Source organism: Notechis scutatus, chromosome 5, assembly GCF_049901735.1.
Source record: "Notechis scutatus isolate UNSWTSFEM ecotype Mainland chromosome 5, rNotScu1.2, whole genome shotgun sequence".
Taxonomy (NCBI): Eukaryota; Metazoa; Chordata; class Lepidosauria; order Squamata; family Elapidae; genus Notechis; species Notechis scutatus.
In genome coordinates, this window is record NC_142013.1 from 104537000 (window position 1) to 104564828 (window position 27829).

Genomic DNA, 27829 nt, shown 5'->3' on the forward strand with positions numbered 1-27829 from the left:
TTGTTATATATATTTATATGTAGCTTTTAAGCAATGAAGTCATTAAAAAGACAGTGATTTATCCTTGCATAGGATTCATAAGATATCCAGATTTTATTCTTATTTTCCATGAAAGAGAATTACCACAGCCCTGTGATTTTAGATTATATTCAGTAGACCTTTTTAGCTTTGGAAAATCAGATGTGTTCAATATGATCTATCAAGAAATGGTAAAGTTTTTACTTGATAGAGGACACAAATATCCAGTCCAATCAGAATTCTAGGACTTGGTACTCGTCTCTGTTTCTTGGCTGAGGAAGCCAGTGATTTTATGTGGTCATGTGATCAGCATGGCTATATGCCAAAAGCACACAGAACACTGTTATCTTCCCGCCAAAGTGGTACTTATTAATCTACCTGCATTTGCATGCTTTCAAACTCCTAGGTGAGCAAGAGCTGGGGAAAGGAACAGGAGCTCACCCCATTATGCGGCACTCAGGTCTTGAACTTGGATTGTCAGCTTTCCAAGCTCAGCATCTGCAATTGCTGGGCCATCGCGTGACTCCCCAAGAAGTAGCATAGAAGACTAAATAAAAACAGGAAATTTGTTTCAGAAAATAATGGTGAACTCACATTAGAATATGTGTTAGATGAGTAAGGTGACACTAAGGCAGGGGTGGGCTTCAAACATTGCAGCAACGAGTTCTCTGCGTGGGCATGGTCATGGTGGGTGGAGCCTAGTTGGCCTCCTGCACCATGGGAGGGGGGGGCATTTTTGCCTTCCCCAGGCTCCGGAGGCTTTCCTCAAGTCTCTGGGAGGGCGAAAACGGCCTCCCTCAGGCTCCAGAGGCCCTCTGGAGGCCAAAAACAGGCCCGTTTCTGGACTTCCGGAAGTTCCTGGAGGCCCATTTTTTTCCCCTCCCCAAACCTCCATGTGGGTGCTGCACTTACCTCACATCCAAAACAGGCCACGTGGAGACTCCTGGAAGGGGTTGGGTGGGGTGGGCAGGAGGGGTGGAGCGGGGCAGGGTGGGGCAGGTGGGGCCAGCCAGGGGTGGGATTTGGAGGTTCTCCGAACCAGCCATAATGTTAGCAACGGGCCTTCCTGAACTCAGGAGCATTAGGTGCCACCCTTGGCACTAGGTGCCTTTCAAACATGAAGTAGCATCAACAAAGGGGTACAAAGTGAACTTGGACCTTCTTGAAGATTCATGAGTGATTAGCTCCATTAGTAGATAGTTAAACAATCAGACACACATTCCCTGACAAATAGCTTTCCTTTCTGTATCTATTTATAGAAAACACCAAGGGTGCAGAAAGGCAAAAGGCAACTAAGTTGATTGAGTGAGTGCTTTATTTTACATTGACAGCAAATAGCTTAATAAAAATTATCCTGTTATCATATTTTGGGAGACAAATTGTGAATATTATTGTACTCTCAAAGACCAAAGTCTTCATAAATTCTGTCATGAATTCAGCTTGTGAGCTTTCCTGATTCTTTTCCAAGAAAAAAAAAAAAAGCCTTTTTTCCATGGATTGTCTGTGGGGAAAGATCACATCGCATGGACTGTGCAAATGATGTGAATTAGGTGTTTTTCATCATTGTATTAGTATGTCACGGCACATGTGATGTTGTGATGGCTTCCTGCAGCACTGAAATTTGTCCTTTTAAATCCAGCTTCCTTGATTTTAGAAAAAGTAAAGTTCCAAGCATTGTCCTTACAGAATATGATGTCTTGTGACTTACTTGTATAGGAAACATCCTGTTCACTTCACCATCCATTTGTATGCATATTTTTTCAAGTGGATTTCCTTTTAAATCAAATTGTTTATTGCCTTAATTCTTTTACTACTGTGCCTTTCTGAGTGAGGAATTCATTTTCATCATTATTATGACCTTCAGTGTTGTTTGAAGGGTTTTTATTCTTTCTTTCTTTCTTTCTTTCTTTCTTTCTTTCTTTCTTTCTTTCTTTCTTTCTTTCTTTCTTTCTTTCTTTCTTTCTTTCTCTCTCTCTCTCTCTCTCTCTCTCTCTCTCTCTCTCTCTCTCTCTCTCTCTCTCTCTCTCTCCTCTTATTTATGTGTGTGTGTGTGTGTGCGCAGGGGTTAAAATATCAATTTCATCTTTTAAGCTCTGCAAATATAGGGCAATATTTTCCACCCCACATTTTAATTCTACGTCAAACCTTATAGAGTTTCTTCTGATTTCACAGTATCCTTAGGACACTGGCTCAGATCTCTCGGAACCGTTATTAAGCAACATTAGGAATAAAAAAAAATACAGATTGTTCTAGATTTTGGCATGAAGGCAAGAGAACTAAAAAGTGAAAATGCTTACCTATTGCTGGGTAAATATTTTTGATCCAGCTTAAAGACGGGAATTTTCTTAACATCACTCGTGTCTCTTGGTAGAAAGATGAAGTGCAAAATCTAACCAATTCACTATATAAGGTTAATCTTATTCCCCCCCTCTAATTTATTGTTTGTTTGTTTGTTTGTTTGTTTGTTTAATATTGCCGTCTATTCGCCCATGGCAATGCGAGGCAGCTTACACAATATAAAACCATATTTAAAATAAAAACAATAAAAACTAATAAAAAGAATCAAATAAATTAGTATGGTACAATAGAACAAAATTTGGGAAAACAAAAAACAAAACAAAAATCAAAAAACCAAAAACCAAATCCCACCCCCTGCCCCAACAACAGTAGATCACACTAGCCATTTGATGGGCTCCATCCCTCTCTGGGTTCCCCAGGCCCGCTGGCAAAACCAGGTCTTCAGTGCCTTTTGGAAAAGTATTAGTGAGGGGGCCATTCTAATCTCTGGGGGAATGATGTTCCAGAGAGACGGAGCCACCACGGAGAAGGCAGTCTGGGTTCCACCAGGTGTATCTCCCTCAGGGGTGGGACCTGCAACATTCCCTGCCTCCTCACTCTAATGGATCGGGTGGATGTGACTGGCAAGAGATGTTTCCTCAGATAACCCAAGCCATGAAGGGCTTTAAAGGTGACAACCAGCACCTTGAATTGCACCCAGAAGCAAATTGGCAACCAATGCAACTCCTGCAGGAGAGGCAAAACATTTGAACACCGGGGTCTGCACAAAACCATGAGGGCTGCTGCATTTTGCACCAACTGGAGCTTCCGGATGCTCTTCAAGGGCAGCCCCATGTAGAGTGTGTTGCAATATTCAAGACAGGAAGTGACCAGGGCATGAATGACTGTGAGTAGGGACCACTGATCCAGGAATGCTGGTTAATGCATGGGTGTCCATCAAGCTTTAAAGAATTCCACTTATGGTTTTCAGTATTAGGACCAGAGAATGACTATCTCTTCATGAATCCATTAAATATCTTGGTAATAAATCATACATCTCTGATAGGAGATTGATAGGATATCTTACTGCTACTTTTAGTATTTCTACTTACCTGATTGTACAACACTAGTCATGTCTTGGAGAGGTGGACATTGAGAATATGTATGGTCCAACACATTCATGTTTTATTGCATTGACGATTCAGTTTTGTTTGTAGCTACCATAAAACCAGGAGATATTTTGATGTCACATAGCACAATTGTTTCATTTTCACAAAAGCAGTGATGCTGCTTACCAAAATACAATGTGTGTACCTTCAAATATAACATCTTTTCTGCATCTGAATGTTGCAGAATTCAAATATTGATATTACTGTTTTGTTCTGGGTAAAACCCTGTTTTATTTTAACCTTGGCTTTGAACCTGTAGATATTCCAGTTGGAAATAAGATCAAAGACAGGTGTAAAAGCTGATATCAAGATGAATTGTTTGGATTGGCTGACTTTCTATAGCCCATATGAAATGGTTTTTTTTAAGCAATTGTATGTAGAGGTATATCTGTGCGTGTTTGTGTACCTGTGGACAATGCAGATGTATACATTGGCTTATGATACCTCTACATAAAAAAAAAACCTGGTAGCTACAACAAAGTAGTTCAGTAAAACGTAATTTTAGTTGAGAGTTTTCTACAGCCGTTTCCTAAAATAAAGTTGATTGATATTGGTTGGGTTGACTTCCAAGAGACATAAAGCAAGTGATAAATGTAGAGATTCATGGACAGAGAATAGCATTTAGCTATTGGTTATGGTGCCAGAAAGTATTATAATAATTTATGAAATAATATTCTTGATGACAAAATAATGATATATGAACACAAGACTAATGCAAAAGCTTTAGGGGAAAAAAAGATTTTGAGTTATTTAAAATTCTTTTTTATTATTTCATTGCCATCTATTTAATGCCATTTCCCCCAGAGAGAGTCTGTAATCACACATATTTTAAACAAACTACTAATATTCCAACTTTGGTTGGTTAATGCTTGCAGGGCACTTACAGATGCTAGAATAATCGACAATGTTTTTGCTCAATCTGCTCTGGAGATGGATGAAATAAATAGTTTAAACTAATTAATGTAACACCAGCTGTTACATGGGCTTGGCAGACGTCTCTGCGTTTTGATGGGTAGAGAGCGGCTGTTGAAGTTGACTTTATTTTAGTACAATGTTGATCACAGTATAAGCTGGAATAAACGGCAAAGGAAGAAGCAGGAGATAAATTTCTCTATTGTGCAAAACAAATATTGCCCTTTCCCAGAAAACCATGTTGGAGGAACATTAAAATGATTTTGATGAGGTCCTACGCATTTCGATAGCTCATGCTGTCAGTTTTAGGGTGCCATCAAACCAAACTATCATCGTATTCAACTCCATTCATTTTAGTTGGGTTTGTATCTAACTGAATGAGAGCAACATTTAATAAAAACACACTCTGCATATGTGAGAGAGAGAGGAGGGGGGGAGAGAGAGAGAGAGAGAGAGTTCACACATATCTATGTGTGCCTGGACTGAAGTGTGTATACGATGTGTTATTTCCATTAAAATACAATACAATATATTACACTGAAGATTATTTATATTACTTATTATTTAATGGCCACTGTAGATGCATATATTATGAAATAGGATTTGCCTTGAAATCCTTAAAATCTTCTTACTCTGGGTATATATCCATGTTGCTGTTGTTTTCATATTTTCTCTCTATTAATATCAGAAATATGGCTGCTTTCCTTTGTCGTAGAGCAAAGAAAGCTAGTTCAATTTAGGGGACTTATAAACCAACCATAGATATCTCAGTGCAAGGAAATAGCATGAAGAAATCTTCCTGAATTCTCCTTAACCTAGAGTAAACGTTATCCGGTTCAACCTATTTATAGTAAATATTGAGATTCAACAACAAAGAAATAATAATTTGTTGAAGATGAGAGGTCGGGAATCTTTATGGAACCAGACAGTAGAGGGATTGTTATCTTAGGAGGCCTCCTAGCAATGAGATAACCGTATCAGATACAGCTTGTTTCCTGCAAAATCTATCTAATAAGTCATTATAGTTTGCCGAGCAGATGGCAATGGCTCTGTTAGAAGAATTGATGGATGTGATATGATGTCATCAGTGAGTTGACATGGTTCACACAGTACTTGACCTCTAAGAAGAAGTTCTAACCGGTTATAATTCTAAATGGTGAACTTTCGTGACATTGGCTAAATGGAAAATAAGTGCAATTTGTATTTCTCTCTGCTAGTGTTTACCCCTTTCCCTGAACGCCACATAATGGGATTTGGTCCCAGAAGGTTTCAGGATATTTGTCAGAAGGTTTTACCCTGTAAACTTCCAAGGATTTCAAATACAAATCTAAATTTTATCAGAAGGACCCAGGGAATACATTCAAGTCAGATTCCTATTTGGATTCTGCTCTCATTACACGTGTTCAAAAATGAGCTTATGCAGTTTTATTGATCATGTTGCTTAATGCCCCAAAGAGCAGAAAAATGAACAGTCAGCATTAATATTTTTAAACTATATTTTAATTAAAATAAGCCACTATGTGGATATGCTCCCACAAGCCTTTTTTTTTTTTTAGATTGGCAGATGAATCCTATACCAAGCCTCACTGTTTCACATGGCTTACTTCCAAGTAAACTCATTTGTTTTATTTTTCTGAGAATAGACATAAATAAACATTGATTGCCTGACCTTTTTGCTTCCTGCTGTTAAAATCAACTCATCTCTTTTTCTTTCTTGCACACGGAAACTTTTTAATAAGTTGAAATTCTATAAAAAAAAATACTTGGAACGGTTATGTTTTGCTCTTCCTCTGCCCTGAAACTCTATGATTCTCCCATCCAAAAGTCCTAGGCATGCTTCGTTTTATAAAATACCATATTAAGTATTTCACACGTATTTAGGGTGAAACACATAAGGAATGTAGAAATCACGCTGCCATTGATACAACTTTTATTTTATATTTTGAGCTGATGGTGAAGCAAATACCTTTATTTCTTTTTTCTTTCTGTTTCTGAAATGCTCTCTTTATATGTGTTTCTGCAGAGGGAAATTATTTGTTTGATAAAATGCTGCATATTTTGTTAAATCCCTTGCAAAAACTGGAGAGCAGAGAAGAATGAAATCGTGCTTATATGATCAGATATTTCAACTAATTATGGAAAGAAATAATTAGCACATTGGTTTTTGTGCTCACTTTGAACTATTTATGTCATTTGTCAGTAGCACCCACTGTTTTCTCAGATATGTGAATATCTTTTTTTCCCCCTCCCATCCTGATAGCCTGAGTTCAGAGTAAAAGATTAATCAGATGTGAGTAAAGGAACTAACGCTAGTGTAAAACTATAATCAAGAAAGGAAAAACACCAAGATTGAGGCTTGGTTGATTGTTTTCGGATGAACTGAAAATGCTTAATTAAAGTGTTAACATCCTTTTTTGTTTTTTAGGTACAGATATTTCCTCAATTAAAAACCTAGTTCCCCTTGTAAATGATTTTACATTTCCAATGATTTTTCCATAAACATAATTGCAGCCATCTATGGCAGTACAACTACTATCACTAAGGAAAATGTTCCAGAGATCCTAAATTACTTTAAAATGACAGCAAAGCTTAGGTTGAGTTTCAAACAGTTTAGCAATGAATTAATTTTACAGCAATTACTATGGTAATATGATTGCAATTTAAATTCACAGTCATATTTTTTGTGTGGATGAGGGAAATCATAGGAAAGCTTGTTTTCAGTTCATCTAAAGCTGAACGATGATTCATCCCTATTCCTTGCATTGTAGTCTGTTTTTTGCAACTGAAAAAGAGGTCTTGAATCTGCCGACTGAACCTGTGTTGTTCTTATAAAATTGTTCACTAAACCTTTGCTGATGTAAATGGATATGCCTGAAATATACATAGCAATAACCCTTAGACTTATATACCACTTCACAGTGTTTTATAGTCCCCTCTAAGCAGTTTACAGAATCAGCAGATTGCCCCCCAATACTCCGGGTCCTTGTTTTACCCACCTCAGAAGGATGGAAGGCTGAGTCAACCTTGAGCCTGGTGAAAATTGAACCGTTAAACTGCAGACAGACAGCAGTCAACAGAACTAGCCTGCAATACTGCATTCTAACCACTGCACCACCATAGCTCATCAAAACGTATTGTATTGCATTTCTTGGGGGACCATTTTGCTTTCAGAAATAAAAAAATAAATTAATAAAAGTACTTTTTTTCTTCAGACAGTACTTAAGATGATACCTTTCAAACCTGTCGAAGGAAAGTCTTTACAATACTCAGCAGCACCACAATTCAGGGTTTTCAATAATATCCATCATTGTGTTTGGTCCCCAACAGACATCAGAACATCTCTAGGTACAAATCATGGGCAGATAAGACAATAATTTTCCAAGATTTTCCAATGCCGTTTTTTGACTGAAAGGTTCTTTTTCAAAAGGCAATTGAAGAGGAAAATGTTTCACTTCGCATTTAAGAAGCTTCATCCGTTGTGAACGAATGGTGAGGGGATTGAAGGATGGGTTCTAACAGGATTGATGGATTTCTCTGCAGTCATCAGGGTCAGCCTTGGAAGCCATATTTTACTTGGAAGCTTTGAGGCTGCCACATTTAGGGCCTTGGAATTTGGGAGGGGGGATTTTATAGAGAGATGGAAGATTAGACTCAACAACATTCTTTCTCAGAAAGTCAAGGACATCTTACCCTGCACCTGGAGGAGAATGTTTGGAGGAATGTCTCCAGTTGGAACAACGTTTGATTGGGCCATGTGATGGACTGGTGGGTGCAGGGGATGGATCTTTGAATTTCTTTTGAGAAGGGAAAACCTTCTCAGATTCGGGTTTTCCCAGATGTGTCAATATGACAACTCTAAAAAAGATGGAACTTTGACAAAATACTTGTCTTGGAATTTATTGGTTTGGAGATTGCTAGTTGGAACGCTGGCAGTTGGGTCGTTAGAACTCTCTCTGAGAGACCTTGAGGCCACCCAAGGGTTTATCTGTACCTTCAATCCCTAAATGGCCTTAACGGCTCTTGGAGAGAGTGCTAATGACCCGATGATTGTAAAGAAATGCAATCCTTCCATTTCCCACCACCACCATTATGTGAGAACCTATCTTTCCATCCCCCCACCATTCAGTCACAACTGATGAAGATTCTTGGATGAGAAGCAAGATGCCTTCTTCTTCTTCCTTAAAGGAAAAAAAATACAGTCCAGTTGCCTTTTGAAAAAGCACCTTTGAGACAACAATGACCTGGATAACTGAAAATCTCCATAGACGTCATTGCACATCTTGTTTTCCCTTCTTCCCCCAATGTCAGATAACTCGGGAATTTGCTACTCTGTATGCAAACTAATGCTCGCTGCCACAAGAACACCAAATCCGAATTAACATCCTTCAGTCTCAAGAGACTATGTTATCATGCTCTGAAAAGAGGTCCTAAAACAGCATCTAGTGTAACTAAAAAGGCCAATTCGAGAGTGGCAATCCCTTCCACTCAGGAGAGATTCAGTCTGTCTCTTGTCCAGTCCCTGGATTTCACTGGTTCTGGGACTGCCACTCCCCCACCCCCCTCATGCTCTCCCACCTCCCCCTTGAACGGAAACCAAGAAATGAAGCAGAAGTAAGCATGGCTTTAGCTGAAGTCATTTTTCAGGTTGACACAGGAGCTTGTAACGTGTATTGTGCATAGCATAGCCCACTCCATCCAAGGTCATAATTTCAGCAGCAAGTTGCTCCTTTGAATAACCTTTGGCTCAACATTTCCAGTTGTTGCTCCCCAAATAGTGTCATCATCCCAGGTGAACTGGGCTTCAAACAGCTTGAACCAATGGGTTGAAATAAAATTTAGGGTGCTAAGATGTGACAGGTACGTAAAGAGGAGCTACAGAAAAAGAGATGCTAAATAAGATGAATTTGTCTTTTTTTGTACTAAATCCTTCTGACTTTTTCTTCAATACCATTTGGGTGGGGTCAAAGACTTTGACTCTTCCTACAACCATCTCTCCACTCTCTCAATTAGATTTTGCGTCTTTAAAGGGTTCCTGCAATTAGCTGATTAAATGTACCAAATCTGATTCCTTATTGGGACATCAGTTTGGTGTTATGTGGGGTTGTTGTTTTTTTGGATGAAGATGAATTGTTTATGTTGTTTCAATCTGATGACAGATGACAGATGGAATGACACGTGGTATGGTAGGATGAATAATATTCATTCAGTCCAAGTGATCTCTGTGCCATATGGTCTCTATTTCATTGATATCTACAATTTGGACCTTATGGGGCATAATCATATTTGACTGTGCTATCCTGCACTTTCAGTTTGATGTTTCATTATCCAATGGTATATTGCATACATGCAGAAAGGGCCACCCCTCCTATCTATCATCTATCTATCTATCTATCTATCTATCTATCTATCTATCTATCTATCTATCTATCTATCTCTGTCTCTCTATCATATAGTCAGAATTAGGAATTGCACCCATTAGATTTATTCTCACTTGTGATAAAGGCAATAATGTCAGTTTCACCCCATTATATTCAGTTGCTCTTTATATGACAATTATACCTAGTGTTGGCTGATGTTTCCCAGGAGGGGCAGGGCGCGAGGCCAACACCAAGACTTCATTTACCAAAGTGGACTATCTTTCTTGACAGAGGATGAGATGTTTTTGATTTAGAAATATGTTGATTTTCATTTGAAATCTGATTTCCCAGGCAAGTACAATATTTCACATCCAATGTATTTTTCATCTGTCCCCTATCAACAGAAATGAAGGTAATTTCATTTTACATAATTTAAACAAGGAATGATTCAAAATGATGGATGAGGGTACCAGAATGGTGTGCATTGTGGACTGTTCAGTTCTTTATGTTGGATCATGACATCTGAAATCTAGGATCTTTTGAGTGAAATTTCAGTGTATGTGTGAGAATGAAGGGAGGGGAAAACGGAAGACCATGGATTTATAGGTGATATAAATTATAGTCATAATTAGGGATTCATCTCAATGGTTTCAGTTTTAAGAAGGACAGAATCCAATTCCTGCTCCTTTTGTGGGTTTATGAAAATAGCTAAGAAAGTATAACATTAGTAGAAGAATGGCTATGAGGGATGAGGTTAATTTCCCATAAACTATTTAACTTAAGATCACAAAGTAAAACAGGAAAAAGGTGAAGTCCAAGCTCAAGCAAAAAAAAAAAAAAAATGGTCCTTGAAATTAGAGATGAATATTAGCTTGACAAGTCTTGACCTGAAATTCATTCTGCAAAGAGCTTTGTTGTCCCATTATCCTTTTTGTTTAATTCCTTTGCTTTGCTATTCTGTTTACCTCTATTAAAGTGACAAATCATGTCATTTTACTGGGTTTATTTTTAAAATCCTTACTTACATTCCTTTTCTTTATTGGGAATTTGCAGTTAAAACAAAAATAGTACATATGTGAGTGATGTATGTAGATAAATGAGATAGATGATAGATAAATAGATATGTACTTTAAAAATATATAATTTTTTTCAAAGTCTTGCTTTAATTCCCTCCTCTTATTGGAAATTAAAACAAAAACAATGCATATGTGAGAAGGAAAGAAGGAAGGGAGGGAGGGAGGAAGGACTTTTTACTATAAATAATTTTTGTCAGGGTTTTTCAATATTTACTTCATTTTGGTAAGCAGTTTTATATAGCAAAAAGCATTTTTGGGTACAGGACCCAATTCCTACCATATGTCTTTTTGTTATGCATTTAATGACCCACAAATTGCACTTGGAAAATATAGTTATGTATGAATCAGTTCCAACTTGCACATTGATTGAGTCTTAAGTTTGGTTGTTTTGATTAAAACTGCATTTCTCCCCATCTCTACTTATCAGCATTCCCACCACAGAATTTGCTAACTTCATCAGAATTAATTGACTTGAGATAGGGATGTACAATCAGTTCAAAGCAATTAACAAAGTATGAAGGATTTTTATGCAGCCTGGAGAATATCATTTTTATTGTAGCATAAACTTTTGTGAGAGAGATTGTCCTTGGTTAAGTAATTTCTACATTGATAAGAAATTATTTGATAGCTTAATGTTTCCTCCACGTTAGAAGAATTATGAAGCTGTGTTCAAGGATGTATTATTCCTGTTCACTGCATGTCTTCGCTCAGCACACTTCTGTTGAAATAAAAGTTAGATGACTGTGTAGCCTGATGTAGAAATATTCATATTTATTGTCATAAATCCCTGGCATTATTAATCTGGGTTTCCCTTTCAATTGTAGCAAATATCAAAAGGCCAGTTCAAGCACTCAAAGGAAAGATCCAAGTGTACAACTTAAGAGGAACCAGTAGTAGCTACAACCTCCTGATGGGCCCCCTTTTTCAAAGCCATGTTGGTTACCTCTGTTTGTTTCATTCACATTTTTAGATGTTGTACCTGAAGCACACCAGGTGTGCTTTTAAAAGACCCTTAAAAGAAGTTCATTATGTAATGTAATAAAAGATTGTTCACAGTTTAAAATGCAAATTAATTCACAGTTCATACAAGGTGGGAAACTGGAGTCTCCATTTCACGTAACTCCTAGATGGAATTAATAAGTAGGTAATCTGTATATAGCATGGTGGGATTTATGGAATATTTCTAGGTGGAAAAAAAAAAACAAGTCTCTTCCCATTTTTTTACTTTTCAATCTTCTCTCTTTTGGAACTTCAAAGATAAATAATACAGATTTTTAAGGATTTGTGGTGGGGGTTTCCTCAGAAATAAGAAAGCATTTGGAGGTGACAATCAAGTGATATGGAGCCAGTGGACTTCAGAAACCCCAATTCCTATCTTCTCTTGAAATTCTTCTTGTGCAATAACTAACTGGATTCATTCAGGTAGTTCCAAATAGCTTTTGCATTCAAAAAAATGTGAATCCCAGCAGCAAGCTATCCTGAGGACCTCCTCTGTCCTGATTGGTGAATTGTATTTACCTTTAAATAATCTATTCCTTAGTGCCAACGGGAGATGTTCTCGAGATCCTAGTCTGGAAAAATTGGAAATGTTTGTGGGAAATGAGAGTGAGACCTGTGAAATATTCAATAGGGATCAAGTTGCTCTCCTGGTTGGATTATGAAGAGTGTAATCTACTTATCAAGAGGTGCCTGCATTTCATCTGGGGAGCAATTTGTGTCTCAAATGCCTTGAGGACTATCTAGAAAGGCTGGTGTTTCTGATGGAATTTCAGAATTGATGTTCTCATTGAAAAAATTGGTGGATATTTTAAGAAATATATTAAGATATAGACCCTCAAGATTTATTGTCTCTGGAAGATAGAAGTTTCTAAACTTTAGCCAGGTAGGGAAAAGATTTTCTGATTTATGTAGCAAGTGACTGAATGGTACTTACCAAACTCTCCTAAATGTATTAACATAATACTAAATGTATTAACATTAACATGTTAAACATAGGAAATGAATTCCAGGAAGTTACTTTGGCATTTTAAACATTGTACAAATAAATTAAAATATTAAAAATACGAATGTATCCAAATCAAATCTTTATATATGGTTTGAAACCAAAAACTAGAAAAAAATTAGCAATATGGATACCATGAATATTAAAAAAGAATATAAATTAGTCTTAAAAATTGAAAGATAATCCTGTAACCATAATAATTAATAACATGCTGTTAATAAAAATGTTGCTACTTTCTTGGAGATTTATAAAGAGCAGTTAGTTATTCAGGAGAAAGGCCACGATGGCAAACAAGAATTAGAACTTATTTTTGTTAAAATAATTTTATAATCTTAGTTACTGGTTTCTTTTAGGTTGTTTTATTTTTCATGCTTAAAATGTAATAATGTTACTACTTTAAAAAGGAAATACTAAGTATTGATTGCCATTGGGTATACAATAGACATTTTAATAGTAAGACGGATTCTAAGTCTGAATAAGAAACAAGTTTGTCTTTTTTCATATTGCAGTGCTTTGTTTTTGTTTGCTTTCAATGTTTCTGATATGGATACATTCACAGTATCCTTGTAAACCATTCAAATACCCTAGTGAAATGAGGAAATGCACATATTAAAAAAAAAAACTATGTAGTTGTTATTTTAGTGATTGCTTGTCAAGAGTAAATTCACTGAGTTCAGAATGAGTTATTTACAGAAAAAAAAAAAGTTTAAGATTGAGTCTAAATGATTTTGTTCCTAAACACAAGGAATTGGGTATGTCTAGTCTAGTGAGAAGGAGGTAGAGTGTGATATGATAACAGTGTTCCAATATTTGAGGGGCTGCCACTAAGATAAGAGAGTCAAACTATTTTCCAAAGCACCTGAAGGCAAGATAAGAAACAATAGATGTAAATTAATCAAGGAGAAGTGCCTCCTAGAACTAAAGATAAATTTCCAAATGGTGAGTACAATCACCCAGTGGAATGGTTTGCCTTCAGAAGTTGTGGATGCCCCATCACTGGAGGCTTTCAAGAAGAGACTGGACATCTATTTATCTGGAATGGTATACAGTCTCCTGCTTAAACAGGGAGTTGGACTAGAGGACCTCCAAGGCCTCTTCCAACTCTAGTTATTCTATGTTCTATTTTCTAATTGTCAGGGCTCTAGTATATTACAGATAGTAATGGGATTTACCTTTTCGTGCAAGCCTTTGTATTTATACTCAGTGTCATCACAACTGTTTTCAGGTACTGCTCTTCACTGTTGGCAAAGTTCAATTTTTCTAAGAAGTCAACTGCTAAACCCATATTTCCTTTTAGAATGAAAAAAAGTACTATATTGTTGTATTTATTTCCCTAAAAACACATAACTGTCCATTGGTGCCTTAAAGTGAAAAATATCAATGCAGTGTAGGAAGTCATTTGTGCTGTGATTCTCTTAGATTTACACAAATAGAGTTGGTGGATGAAATTTAGGTCCTGGAGTCAGATGTTTTGCAAGCTTCGCTGATATTAATAACTGTTTTATTCCTCCTGTTGGGACAAATAGCCTCAACATAAAACTTTTCATGCAGAATGAAAGAAATGGGGGACACACTGGAAAAAAATATTCACATCCATCACCTACTTATGATGAACTGTCAAGGAGTATATTAAAATATGGGAAGCCTTTGGAAGGATCCTGAGAGGGTGGGGAGAGCAGGTAGGATTCAGTGATAACAGACAAATCTCAAGCTACACTGTTTTGTAAGATTCTGCTTCACTCTTGTAAGCACCAGAATGTATAATTGACAATCATTGATTGCACTCTCTTATATTACTCCCCCCTCCTTCTCCTCCTCCTTTCTCTACCAGAGTTGGAAGGGACCTTGGAGGTCTTCTAGTCCAACCCCCTGCTTAGGCAGGAAACCCTACACCAGTTCAGACAAATGGTTATCCAACATCTTTTTTAAAAAAAAAAACTTCCAGTATTAGAGCATTCACAACTTCTCGAGGCAAATTGTTCCACTGATTAATTGTTTTGATTGTCAGGAAATTCCTCCTTAATTCTAGGTTGCTTCTCTCCTTGATTGGTTTCCATCCATTGCTTCTTGTCCTGCCCTCAGGTGCTTTGGAGAATAGCTTGACTCCCTCTTCTTTGGGGCAGCTCCTGAGATATCGGAACACTGCTATCCTGTCACCCCTAGTCCTTCTTTTCATCAGACTAGACATACCCAATTCCAGCAACCATTCTTTATATGTTTCAGCCTCCAGTCCCCTAATCATCTTTGTTGCTCTTCTCTGCACTCTTTCTAGAGTCTCAACATCTTTTTTACATCATCGCAACCAAAACTGGGTGCAGCATTCCAAATGTGGCCTTACCAAGGCATTTTAAAGTAGTATTAATACTTCACGTGATCTTGATTCTATCTCTCCGTTTATGCAGCCTAGGATTCCTCTCCTCCTCCTCCTCCTCCTCGTCTCTCTCTCTCTCCCCCCCCCTCTTTCATTCTCTCTCTCACGCAGTCAAAACACTTCATATTTTAAGTAAATTGGTAATCAGCTCAGAGACCTTTGGCTGTCATGAATATTTGGACTCTAAAATATAATTATATTTCCATGGTTCTGTTCTGCTTAAAATGCAAAACATAACTTCTTATTAAGCTAGCATTTTCTGTTGCAATAAAATTGTCTATAAGGGATAGTGTTAAATACTGGCAGTAGTATATTAGAATGTCAGATTCGTTAAAATATTTAAAATACAGAATTGTCAAACAGTTATATAAAGAATGCATGTTGCTAGTATAAGTTTCAAAAGGCTAATAGTTGAACATTAACTTTTTAAATGAATGAAGCAGGGAGAAAGTGAAATGCTTGGGAAACTCAATTTATTTACTTAAAATGTAGAACATGTCATCGTTAAATAAAGCATCTCAAATGTTTTAGCATTTCATTCTATGACATCATTGTGGTCAATGTACACAAGCACTTCTATTTATTTATTCAATTAAATTTAGATATTTTCTGACTCCAGATAACTTACTGTATAATGGAAATAGTGAGGAGGAAAGGAGTATAAACAGTGAAAAAAGAACTAGAAAAGAACAAAGATATGTATTGTGAATACAATACAATCAAATACAACCAACAGAGACTCAACTATCTTAAGAATTAAAAGAACTACGTGTATTCATTTCACTTATAATTGATCAAAACATTTTTTGATCACTCAACTAATAAATGATATTTCAATGGTCCATGTCCAAAATATCTCCAAATTCCTGTTTCTCATCCCTATTGTTCTGACCCAGCTCCCCAAACATGACAAACCCTCTGACATGAACTCAAAAGATTCCTTTATGCTGGCAGCCCCAGCAAAAAGTTTTCCTTGCAGGCTAACAAGTCCAGCCAGAAGATGAATAGTTGTCTGTCACACCTATTCATCTCCACACTCTCCTTTTATCCCCAAATCTAAGATGGCACATCAGCAGAGGTGGCTCTTCCTTCCCCAGGATCAGCCCATGGATTTCCACTGCTCTCCTCTCCTCTGCCTTCTGTGCAGCCATGCATCAGGCAATGGAGCCAGCTATTCCTCTTCTTCTTCATCAGCCATCTCCAGACTTGGGGGCTGTTGACTCTCCATATGAAGGCTGAGGGACAGCCCAGGCTCTGCCTCTGCCTCTCTCTCTGCCAGCTGCATTCCCTCTTCCCCCTTGGAGCTCCCAGGTTACCTTGACTCCCACACCTCCTCCTCCTCCTCTAAATTGGCTGCTGGAGGGGCTGGCGGCCAACAGGCCACAACACCTATTGCCCATGAATACCCTGGTCTGTCACCTCATCACCAATCAAACCCATGGTTCTCCCTCGTGATTAATTCTGCTGTGTTAAAACCGCAATGTTTCCAACAAACTGCCCAATGGAATGTTGACATATCCTAATGATTGTAATAAAGTTTGTTCTTCTAAGTGAAGAGGGAAGAGTAAGATCCTTGTATTCTACAGACTCACCCGATTTGATTCAGGGAATCTGCTCACACAAGATCCATCTTTCCAGAAGCTACAGGACAAATCTGAATTTACGTACATAAGTGAAGGCAGAGGTTTTGGGCCCTTTGCAAAAATGATCTACCATCATCTCTTGCTGTGGAGTGTGGGATGCTTGTTTCTTTTTGAGTTTGTGTTTTTGGATGCATGTCTGATTTGACCTTGTATGTGTCATGGATCTATCCCTGGATCCCTCTCCAGATGCAAGTTCAGAGGAGGAGGATATGTTTGAGTCTGCAGAGGAAAGCTTAGAGCTGAGTATTGGTCAGGATCAGGGCTCAGAGAATGCTAGCCTGACAAGGCAGCTTCAGCAAGGTTGATAAGATGAGCAACAGGCTGAGGCTGGTGAATTACAGCTGCAGTAAGTTGGTCAGCAGGCACCAGGCAAGGACCAGGAGCAGCTGCCACCTCTTAGCAATGAGGAGGAGGAGGAGGAGTCCATACCTCCTCCTGATCCTAGGACAAGTAGACAGAGAGGAGACAGGCACTATAGCAATAGCACTTAGACTTATATACCACTTTATAGTGCTTTAAAGCCCTCTCTAAGCAGTTTACAGAGTCAGCAAATTGCCTCCCACAATTTGGGTCCTCATTTTACTCACTTTGGAAGGATGGAAGGCTGAGTCAACCTTGAGCCTGGTGGGATTTGAACTGCCAAATTGTAGGCAGCTGGCTGGAGCAGAAGTAGCATACAGTACTGCACTCTAACCACTGCACCACAGAGGTTCCTATGAGCTGGTCAACTATGAGCTGGTCAACTCCTGACTATGCTGGTCAACTAGATTACTTGTGAGGAGACAACCTTGCCCCATGAAGAACTGCATTGCATTGCCTACTTAACCCAGCCCTGAGGAATCTAGTGTTGCTGGAGCAACGTGCCCAGTTCTGTGCCTTGTGTTTTTTGCGCCTTGTATCCTGGCCTGTCCAACTCCTGGACTGCCTGTGGACTCAGTTACTCAGTGACTCTTGCTGTGTGGAGCTCAGAATCTGAACTTGTGTAATTGGGGTGTTTTCTGAGGACCTGTTTGGGGGGGGTTTGAATAAACACCTATAGAACTCTTGCCATGCGTGTGAGGAGGAGTGGGGCATCAAATATGGCAGTACAAAGAGTTAAACTATAATTTGTAGGAATCGGATGTCCCAAATTCATAAATGGAGGAAGTCCCGTACAGCTCAAAATCTTATTGCTTGAATTGTTCTGTACTGCTGTGACTTTTTTCTTCTTATTGTTTGGCCTGTGAGAATATCAGCTAGTAAGATTACCTCTGCCAACGGGAATAGACATTTATATTATTAATAAGGATACAGTACCTTTATTAATAGTAATAAATATATACTAGGTAGAATCTCATACTTAAAGGTTTATTTAACCTTTTCCCCTGGCATTTGAAATGAGGTTAGCGAAAGAAAAACCAGCACCCATAATCCATAGGACTTTCTGCAAATTAGTAATATGTCCTCATCACAGGAGATTCGCAGAAAACCAGCTGTTCTTCTCAAATTTTTTATTCTCCCCAAGGCTTTGTTTGGGAGTAATTCTTTTCTAAGACTGACAACGCAGCATATGTCAAAACAAATTACATTGATAAAGCTCAGTTCAAAGATGGAACCAAAAATCTGTGTTCTTTGCCCTTTATTTGACATTGTGGGTGCGTAATTAAAATTAAACAAAAATCAAGGGGCCCTTACATTCATACTTTATAATATTTTCATATTTGGATTGAAGACTACAGAAAGACACGTATCTCTATTCACCTGCTATTAGCAAGACTGCAAACTCTGGAGGTTGACATGGAAGGTAAAACTGCTCATCCAGGTGCCAATTTCACAACTGTCTTGGTGAGAATTGTGCTTTTGTGTGTCTTACCTTAATCGCACTTTAGAGATTAGAAATGGCCAACCTTTACTGCTTTGGAAGTTCTCCAAAGAAAATATTAAAAGCTTGGAAAAGCTTTTCCATCTTCTTCTGATTCATGGGTTGTTGTTTTTTTATAACGTACTTCAAAACAAAAGTGCGAACTTCTGAAAACATGCCTGACCTTTCCATGGAATAAGAAGTCATCGCCTTGCTCCAAGGGCTTATTCCAACTACCGACAGGATGCAGTAAATGATGGGTGGTGAAATGGAAACTACAGTAAAAACACTTTGTTGCACAACTATTAGATTCGGTCTGTTAATGAACTGTTTGCATGAAAAGCTATATCCATGTCCCTCCACCTTTGCCTCAAATCTAATTGTGATTTTAGCCGCATCAGTGAATATCTCTGCAAACAGCTTTTGTAATCTTCGTGTTATGGAATGTATTCCAATAGCTTAGAAAATAATCGAATTTTAACTTCTACAATGAAAGGAAAGCTTTTTTTTTTTTCCTTTTCTTCTCCTTGCTTCTTGCACATCTTTCCAATGAAGGGAGGAGGAATGTTAAGATTTACATAGATGACTGAGAAGAAGTTGCTTGGCTTAGCTTGGCAGAGGATAGAAACAAGGAAAGGCAGAAAGGAAAGAATGAATGTTTTTACTGCATTGTAAACTGCTTGGATGGATGGATGGGTGGGTGGGTGGAAGGAAGGGAAGGAAGAAAGAAAGGAAGTTTTATAAGAGGATAGAAGATTAGAAGAAGGCCAACCTCTACTGTGTCATTTGGGGAAAGAAGTGATGGTAGTCAGAAAAGAAGGCCTGTTCTTTTATTTCCCTTGAAATACATGTTTGTAACTTAGCAACCTGTGAAAAAACATAACAATTGCTAATTGAGATAGACCAAGCTGTGGTTGAAAGACGGAAAAAGGGTAGCTGATAGATTGAAAGGTTGGTAATCGGATTATCAGAGTCGAGTAACTTGGCACCCCAAGTTTTTTTTCTAAATAGTGAAATAGTCTAATTAAATAAAAGCCATGCTACATTTGAAATATAAGCTAAAATGCTCTGCTTCTTGCATGCTTGAGTGTAGTTGAGTGTAATTTGGAGCTTGGAAAGTTGAAATGGCTGTCTCAGTTCAAAACAGTTTACCTTCTGTACCATGTGTGTGTATGTGTGTGTGTGTCAAATTCACATTGTCATGGTGGCATTACGTAATGCATTGGGACTTTTTCCCCCTCCGCTAAACTGGGCGTGGGTGTGGCCAACATGTGACACATACAGCCTGCGGGCCATGAGTTTGACAGCCCTGCTCTGTAGGAACATGGGCCTTGCAATACAATACAGATAGTCTTTGACTTACTGATCTACCCTAGGTTTTACAAAATCATGAAGCAGACCCCTCATCTCGACAAAGCCCCTTTTTAATTAGGCTTCCTATCATTCACATCCAGCAAAGTCCCGGCAGTCTTTCAAGAGTGATTTATAACCATAGGCCTTATCAGGCTTGGAGAGTTGCCAGGTCGATAGCTTCCACGCACCACGTTGTACCAGGAAATACTTGGCAAAGAGTCATGAACAAATCTTCACCCTAATTAAATGAACTAATTGTCTCCTGCAAACCCCACTTCCCTTTCACTCTTCTTTATTCCCTCTGGAAGGGGCTATTCACCATCCACCTGTGCCTTTACTCCCAAGTCAATCCTTGTTTCTTAACTGTCCCCTTCTCCTGGCAGCTCTGCTCATGCACACATTGGGAACAGGCTCCAGCTATTCTTTTGCCCCACTGATCTCCAATTCCGAAGGCAGCTGGTCCTATCTCTGCCTCCGATGCAGAGCACTTGTCAGATCCTTCCCCAGACCCCAGAACTGGCCCATGTTCCTCCGCCAACCTCCTCACTGTCCAAGTCTGCTGCCAGCTCCACTGGCTGCTGGCGGGCTACAACCCAATTCACTTATAAGCACAATTCCATCAGTAAAAGGGTGAATATTTTTCACCTCCTCTTTCTTCTGCAATCATTCTGAGCATCAGAGGTGGTCTTGATGGGAAAGATCAGTGAGACACTTTATGGCATAAACAAACACTGCTTAGGGATATCACAAAGTCTTTGAGAACATGTGGTATCCTTTGGTTGTTTTTATGCAAAAGGAATTAAGCATCTTCACCCCTCACACCCTGTTAATGATTTGCTAGAAGCAAGGTTATGGCACTGCTATGTTTAAAGACAGTTGTGCTATTTTTAATTAGTTCATATTTACAACATGGTTGCTTTTCCTTTAAAAACAGGACTTTTCCCAAAGTTTTTCTCAGTCATCTCTTATCTTGCATCTACAAATAGCCTCTCTTCCTGTATATGAGATATGCATTTGTTTTCTTTCCAATATGTTCACCCAGAGTTTATTTCTTGCAGGATATAAAAAAAAACAAAAAACCACCACACACACAAAGTCGCATTATGAGAGATTATTTGTCTTTAAGTTAAACATTCATCAAAAATAGTTCAACTTAAGTTCAATCCCTTCTTCTGACATTATAGGTCAGTATAGCTACTGTTATTTCAGTTAAACAGTTAGTGATTGTATAAAAGAAAATGTTTTATTCAGACAGGACTGATTACATGTACATGAGTAACAAGTATTTCCTAGTTTGAAGGTACTCAGAAAGTGAAGAGGAAAAACAAAGGATCTGTGTGTGCATTATACAGACACACTCTTAACGACAGCTATGATTCCAACCGTTAAAAACCTTTAAGACAAAAACAAGGCTTGTAGCTTTGAAATAAAAGCACTGAAAATGTTCAGATGAAACTCCAAAGCATTGGGAAAATACAGAATATCATAGAGACTGGTGATAGAGTTCCCATTTTCACTTTTCTTAAGCAAAATAAAGATAGGAAGTTCATTTTATCACCAATGTTATTTCTCTTGATGTAATTTGGATCTTTGGTGTTTTGTTTTGTTGTTTTTTGTTTTTGCTCTTGTGGTCAAGAGTTGAGATTAAAATCAGACTTGGAGAAAAAACTTCCTTCCTTCCTTCCTTCCTTCCTTCCTTCCTTTCCTTCCTTCCTTCCTTCCTCCCTCCCTCCCTCAATTCTAAGCAACTTACAGTGCAGTAAAAACATCCATAAAACCCTACATCTTCTTTTAACAACACTTTAATTTGCAAAATTAAACACTTGTTCATTCCTCAGGAGGCCAAAAATGAGACAAAAGTTTAAATAACTACACTGAATTGGTTTTTAGCAGTAACTCAGCATAGATTATATATTTATTAAAATTCAGAAGAATTACTTTCTTGTACAAGTTTCTTTCTTTTCTTCTTCCTCCTCCTCCTCCTTTTTGGTACTTCTGCATAAACAAGAGTTTTAATCTTTTTTAACAGCTACTTTAGAGAAAACAATCAAAATGCTTTATACTGAAAAACTGATGTCTTAGGCTAGCCGCAGTTATAACTTAATCATTCCTTTTCCTATTTAAAAGTTTTCCCATAGTTCTCTATGTTTAATACTTTCCCCTCAAATTACAAAGCAGAAGGATAGCTCCCCAAATTATTTAAAAAATAAATTACCACCAATGCTTATGCTGTCAAGACTGCCATTGCTACCTATTGTCTTTGTAATGGAATTTTCTGAGGGAGATTCTTTTAAAAAGCAAAAAAAACCAACAACCTCCTATCTGAACTTGTTGCCAAGAAAAATAGGGAAGAAACATCGAAGTTATTTTCAGATGAACTATGCTGTAGTTTTCTTGATGCACAAACATTGTTTAATTGTAGAAATTATTATGAGGTGATGAAAAACAAGAGTTTGTATTCAGAAAAACTGAAGGCTTGGTAGTATCTATACCAAGTGAAATTCCTGATTTCAATATTCTGAAAACAGCTTTGGAATGAATATGTGGAGGGCAAGGGGAGACCAAAAATTTCACATCTCTAAGATGTCTGTTGGAGTGGAGATTATCTCTTCAGAAATGGGCAGTTAAATGGGCTGTTGTTGAAGGAGATAGTTGACTCTGGATAAACACACAGAATAATTTGAACATAAATCATAAGTGGTCCATATAAAATATGTATCATAGCAAGAAACGTTTCATTGTCCGTATAGACAGTGCACAGGCTAAAATGAGATAATTGGGAACTTACCCATAAAGTCAGCCTTAAATATATTATCACAAATATATGTGAGATAATATTAGTTTTAAAAAGATTCTATGGCACTGTAAACTCAGTCTCATTAGAAGCTGCATTTAAAAGGCTAATAAAGTTACTCATTAATGCTATCTGGTTGTATCTCCACTGCTTTTTCATTAAAGAAAATTCAGCAGAAAGCATTTTCTTCTGATAGCAGGAACCAATTTGCAATAAATGTTCTGGAAATCACTAGGGAAGCCATTACTGAGGTCTAATAAAAACAGACAAGCGTAACTTGTTCTATATTTTTGTTTCAATCACATACAGATGAGACCCCGCTCTCCACACCAACCACAAGAGACAGCCTTGACAAACTTTCGCTAACTGGCCACGGACAACCTCTTCCTCCTGGATTCCCATCTCCTTTTCTATTTCCTGATGGATTGTCCTCCATAGAAACCCTCCTGACGAATATCCAGGTAGGACACCATAGAACAAGGGAGAAAAAAGGTGCTGGAACTTTAACTTCAACTAACATTTCATTCATTTGAACTATTAAAGGCAGCAACGTAATCAAATGAGTTTTAAGAATCCACTTTTTTTTTCTTTTTTACAACTCTTTAATCCCATTATTCGGGGTGGAGTCAGGGTGATGGAATGTTGCTGAGCATTTACTGGCCGATCAACTTTCCTGATGCCTACACGGAGTTCACAGTAGATATTTTCTCTATGCACCCTGATAAAGAAACATCTGTCGCTGCCTAGGATTGAATTCTCATCCTTCTGAGTGAGAGTTGAGCATCTTCACCTCTAGGCACTGCACTAAAAACCCGCCTGAATGCCACATATAAAAGAGGCTTCACAAGTGAATGTGCTGCTGATGTTGCAAGTGGTGGGAGATTCTTCTCTGTTAAACAATAAACGTTCACAGGAATCATTCTGACTTCATTGAGGGCACTCAATTGACTGAGCCTTTTGGAATGAAAAGTTTCAGATGGCATTGATTGACCTGCAGAAAATATGCCTTTAATACAAAAGTCACTTTAGGAATTTGTGTTTAAACAAATGCATTTGAGAATAGAATAGAATAGAATAGAATAGAATAGAATAGAATAGAATAGAATAGAATAGAATAGAATAGAATATTTTATTGGCCAAGTGTGATTGTATAAGAATGGAATGGAATAGGATAGGATAGGATAGGATAGGATAGGATAGGATAGGATAGAATAGAATAGAATAGAATAGAATAGAATAGAATAGAATAGAATAGAATAGAATAGAATAGAATAGAATAGAATAGAATAGAATAGAATAGAATTCTTTATTGGCCAAGTGTGATTAGACACACAAGGAATTTGCCTTTGGTGCATAAGCTCTCAGTGTACATAAAGAAAAAATAAAATACGTTCATCAAGAATCACAAGATGCAACACTTAGTGATAGTCATAGGTTACTAATAAGCAGTAAAATCATACTAGGAAACAAATAAAGCAATATAAATTGTAAAGATACAAGCAACACGGTTATAGTCATAAGTGGGAAGAGATAGGCGCTAAGAAGTGTTATTATAATCTGGTAGTAGAGGAATAATAGTAATACAGTCTTAGTAAATAAGTTGACAGTGTTGTGGGAATTAGTTGTTTAGCAGAGTGATGGCATTCAGGAAAAAAGCTGTCCTTGTGTTTAGTTGTTCTGGTGTGCAGTGCCCTATAGCATCATTTTGAGGGTAGAAGTTGAAACAATTTATGTCCATGATGTGAGGAGTCTGTAGATATTTTCACAGCCCCCCTTTTGACTCGTTCAGTATACAGTCTTCAATGGAAGACAGGTTGGTAGCAATGGTTTTTTTCTGCAGTTCTAATTATCCATTGAAGTCTGTGTCTGTCCTGTTCACAGAGCCAAACCAGACGGTTATAGGGGTGCAGATGACAGACTCAATAATTCCTCTGTAGAATTGAATCAGCAACTCTTTGGGCAGTTTGAGCTTTCTGAGTTGGTGCAGAAAGAACATTCTTTGTGGTGCTTTTTTGATGACAATGATGAATAATAAAGATGATGATGAAGGACTTTTTTTATCCTATTTGAGGATAAAGATAAGGGAGATACTAGGTTTTCTGAAAATTTCCTAGGAAGGATTTGAAGTTTTAAGCAAGCACAATGAATATTAGGTAGAAAAATCACTATTCAGTGATCCCTAGGGACGTTACCTGTACATTTGTGAATCTTGCCTATGTGAGGTGGAATTTTTTTTACAATCATCTGATTCCAGGATAAAACAAATAGCTGAGCATAAATCTCCAAATAAGTATGAACTAGGAACTTTCTTCCTAATATGAACATAATTTTGAGTTACTAGTATTGGAAGCTACAAGAGAGGGCCATGGTGACCTAGTGGTGAAAGCCCTCGTCTTGAGAGTTCAATCCTAGGTAGCAGCAGATGTTTCTCTCCTAGGCTACAAAGAAAAAGAAATCTGCTGCAAACTTTGTGTGGTGTCAGGAAGGGCATCCAGCCAGTAAACTGTCAGCTCCATCCAATTGCTCCAAGTCTACCCTGAATTAAAGGATAATGGGGTCATAAAAAGGAAGTTTTAGTGTTAAAAGAGACAAAAAGGAGAGATAGATAGATAGATAGATAGATAGATAGATAGATGATAGATAATAGAGAGAGAGCTTTAGATAGAGATAGAGATAAAGATGGAGATGGTAGAGATAGAGAGATAAGAGAGGGAGGGGACTTAGCAGAATTTGCAAGCTTAGTTTACACAGTTGAAGTGCTGGAAGACTACCGAGCACCACATTAAAACTTTAATAGATTCAGGTAGATTGGGGTATCAAAGATTAATATAATAGTAAACCATTAAAAAATAGCATTATAGCTCTCTATGAAAAATGGGAGTGTAATTATGTTCATAAATTTGTAAGATTCTAGACATGAGAGGTGTACAAAATTAATAGCTGGTTTGAGAAAGGATAAAAGATATTTATTGTTTCTGTGTTATTATTTAGCCCTACACAGGGAGATACCTAATTCGATCTTACTATCCAAATGAAGCTGAAAATTGAACCGCAAAGCAAAAGCCAAGTCAGCATTCTTCCAACTTGGCAAAGTTATCTCCAGCTTCCTGTCTGAGAGTACTTTTGTTAGCCAAAGGGTACACCTGGCCATCCATTTGCCCCTCCCCCCAACCCCCCACACACACACACACACACACACACACACACACACACACAAAAGCTCATTAGAGAATTCTGCTGATGGAAATGTCCTTGAGGGCAGCAGCAACAAACTTAGGGTCTCTAATGGGGTATGCCAAAGCAAGACAGAGGCATTCTGGTTCACTGGCAGCTGATCCATTATTCTGCCTGTGGCTGGGATTGAGGTGTGCTCCCAGGTCAGGAATATTTTCCAGAGTCCTGTACAAGTGAAAATAAAATTCTGTGGTTCGTTTGAGAGCCTTTGTGACTATCTGAATATGATTTCACGTAGAGCAAAGATCCTCTAAAAGACATTTAAGCCCTGTTTGAAATAGATGCTAAAGTAGCCCTTACTGAATTCAGTGGAGCTCACTGTACTTGTATGCAGACCTAGATAGGATGTCCTATGTCTGGATTGCACAGGGATTCAAATCATGGTGTCAAATTGGTTCTGAACCAAGGACATACATAATAGCTTAGCTTGACCATGTTGGTTTGCTTATGAACAAGATTTCCAACCGATCACTCTGTAAAAAGGCATAAATAATGCCTGTAGAGTCACTTCCAGACAGATGATTTCAGAGAGCAAATGTAGTTTTGGTCTGCAATTCATGAAGGCACTTTGAAGGGGAGCATGGGAGATGATGCGGTTGCCTTAAAGAGTTCTAACATCCACCTCTCCCAAATTATTTCTGAAGCTTTAGACACGTCGTCCCAAAGGTGCTTTTTTCAAGAGGCAACTTGTGATGACCCAGGGCATGGCACAAAGGCAACACAGTCAAATAAGCAGTAAGAGTCCCTTTATTATCTCCAACTTTGCACCCGATGTCCAGGTTACCTTCAGCTGGAGAAAAAAAAAACTCTCCCAATTTTTAACTGTAGAAAATTCAGTCCAAAACAAGGTACATACAAACTGTAACTAAAAATCCAAACACCAAGCTGAAGTAATTAACTTGACAGGGCAGGAGAAGGAATTTCAGACTTGAAAGCAGAGCAAAACTCACACAGTTGGGAAGACGCCAGGAGCACAGATAAGCCACAACGATACAAGATAAATTCACATTTGCTCCCAACAACTTGCTGTGTGCAGCTTCCTCTTCTATACACTGTGTTCCCAGCTGCAGCTAATGAAGGGAATTGGGGCCCTTTCCTCCCTCATAAGCCATGCAGCTCACATTGCTCCCTTCTCTATTCCTCCCTGCGTGCCCTAGGATGAAGAGGGGGTGGGCCTGGGTCTTCCTCCAAATTCCTTCTCCCTTGTTCTACCTCTTCCCTACTCTGCCCAGCTGGACTTTGCACTTCCCCAGTTTCTTCCACAGCCAACAGAGCCACTCCCACTCCTGTCAGCTGTTCAGCCTCCCCCTCCGAGTCACATTCTGAGAGGGGCGAAACGTCTTCAAAAAAAAAAAAGCAAGGAAGTCCAGTTGCCTCTTGAAAAAAACACCTTTGGGACAACCATGACCTGGATGACTGAGAATCTCCATGGACACATTAGACATGTCTTCTAAACAGCTGAAAGACTTCTCATTCTTCCTTCTACCACATACATATTTGACATTGGGAGCATATTTTCCAGGTGGGATTTGGAAGCAAATAAAACTCGCTAAGAGAAGAATCACAGGTGCCACTGACGTGCTGGTACCCAGAAGTCTCCAAAGTAAAAATTTATGATGAAGATATTCTAGGGGAGAAAAAAAGATCCACTCTCAATTTTAGATATAAAGACATCAACAGATATACCAACCATGGCGAGAATTAAACTTTAATTCTGTTTTTTCAGGAAATGAAAGAGAAGATAGTGAGGAGATAGGATGTTCTTTAGCAATAAAGAGCAGCT

The 27829-nt window shown here is 38.1% G+C and overlaps 1 protein-coding gene across 3 annotated transcripts in view; it reads left to right on the plus strand.

The window, feature by feature from the left end:
• The window catches only part of DACH1 (dachshund family transcription factor 1), a 353275-nt gene that overhangs the window by 292781 nt on the left and 32665 nt on the right, over positions 1–27829 (plus strand). For all 3 annotated transcript variants that reach the window (XM_087967432.1, XM_087967433.1, XM_087967434.1), the window contains one exon: positions 23122–23273. In XM_087967432.1, the coding sequence (XP_087823558.1) occupies positions 23122–23273 (152 nt within the window). The remainder of the gene's footprint in view (positions 1–23121; positions 23274–27829) is intronic.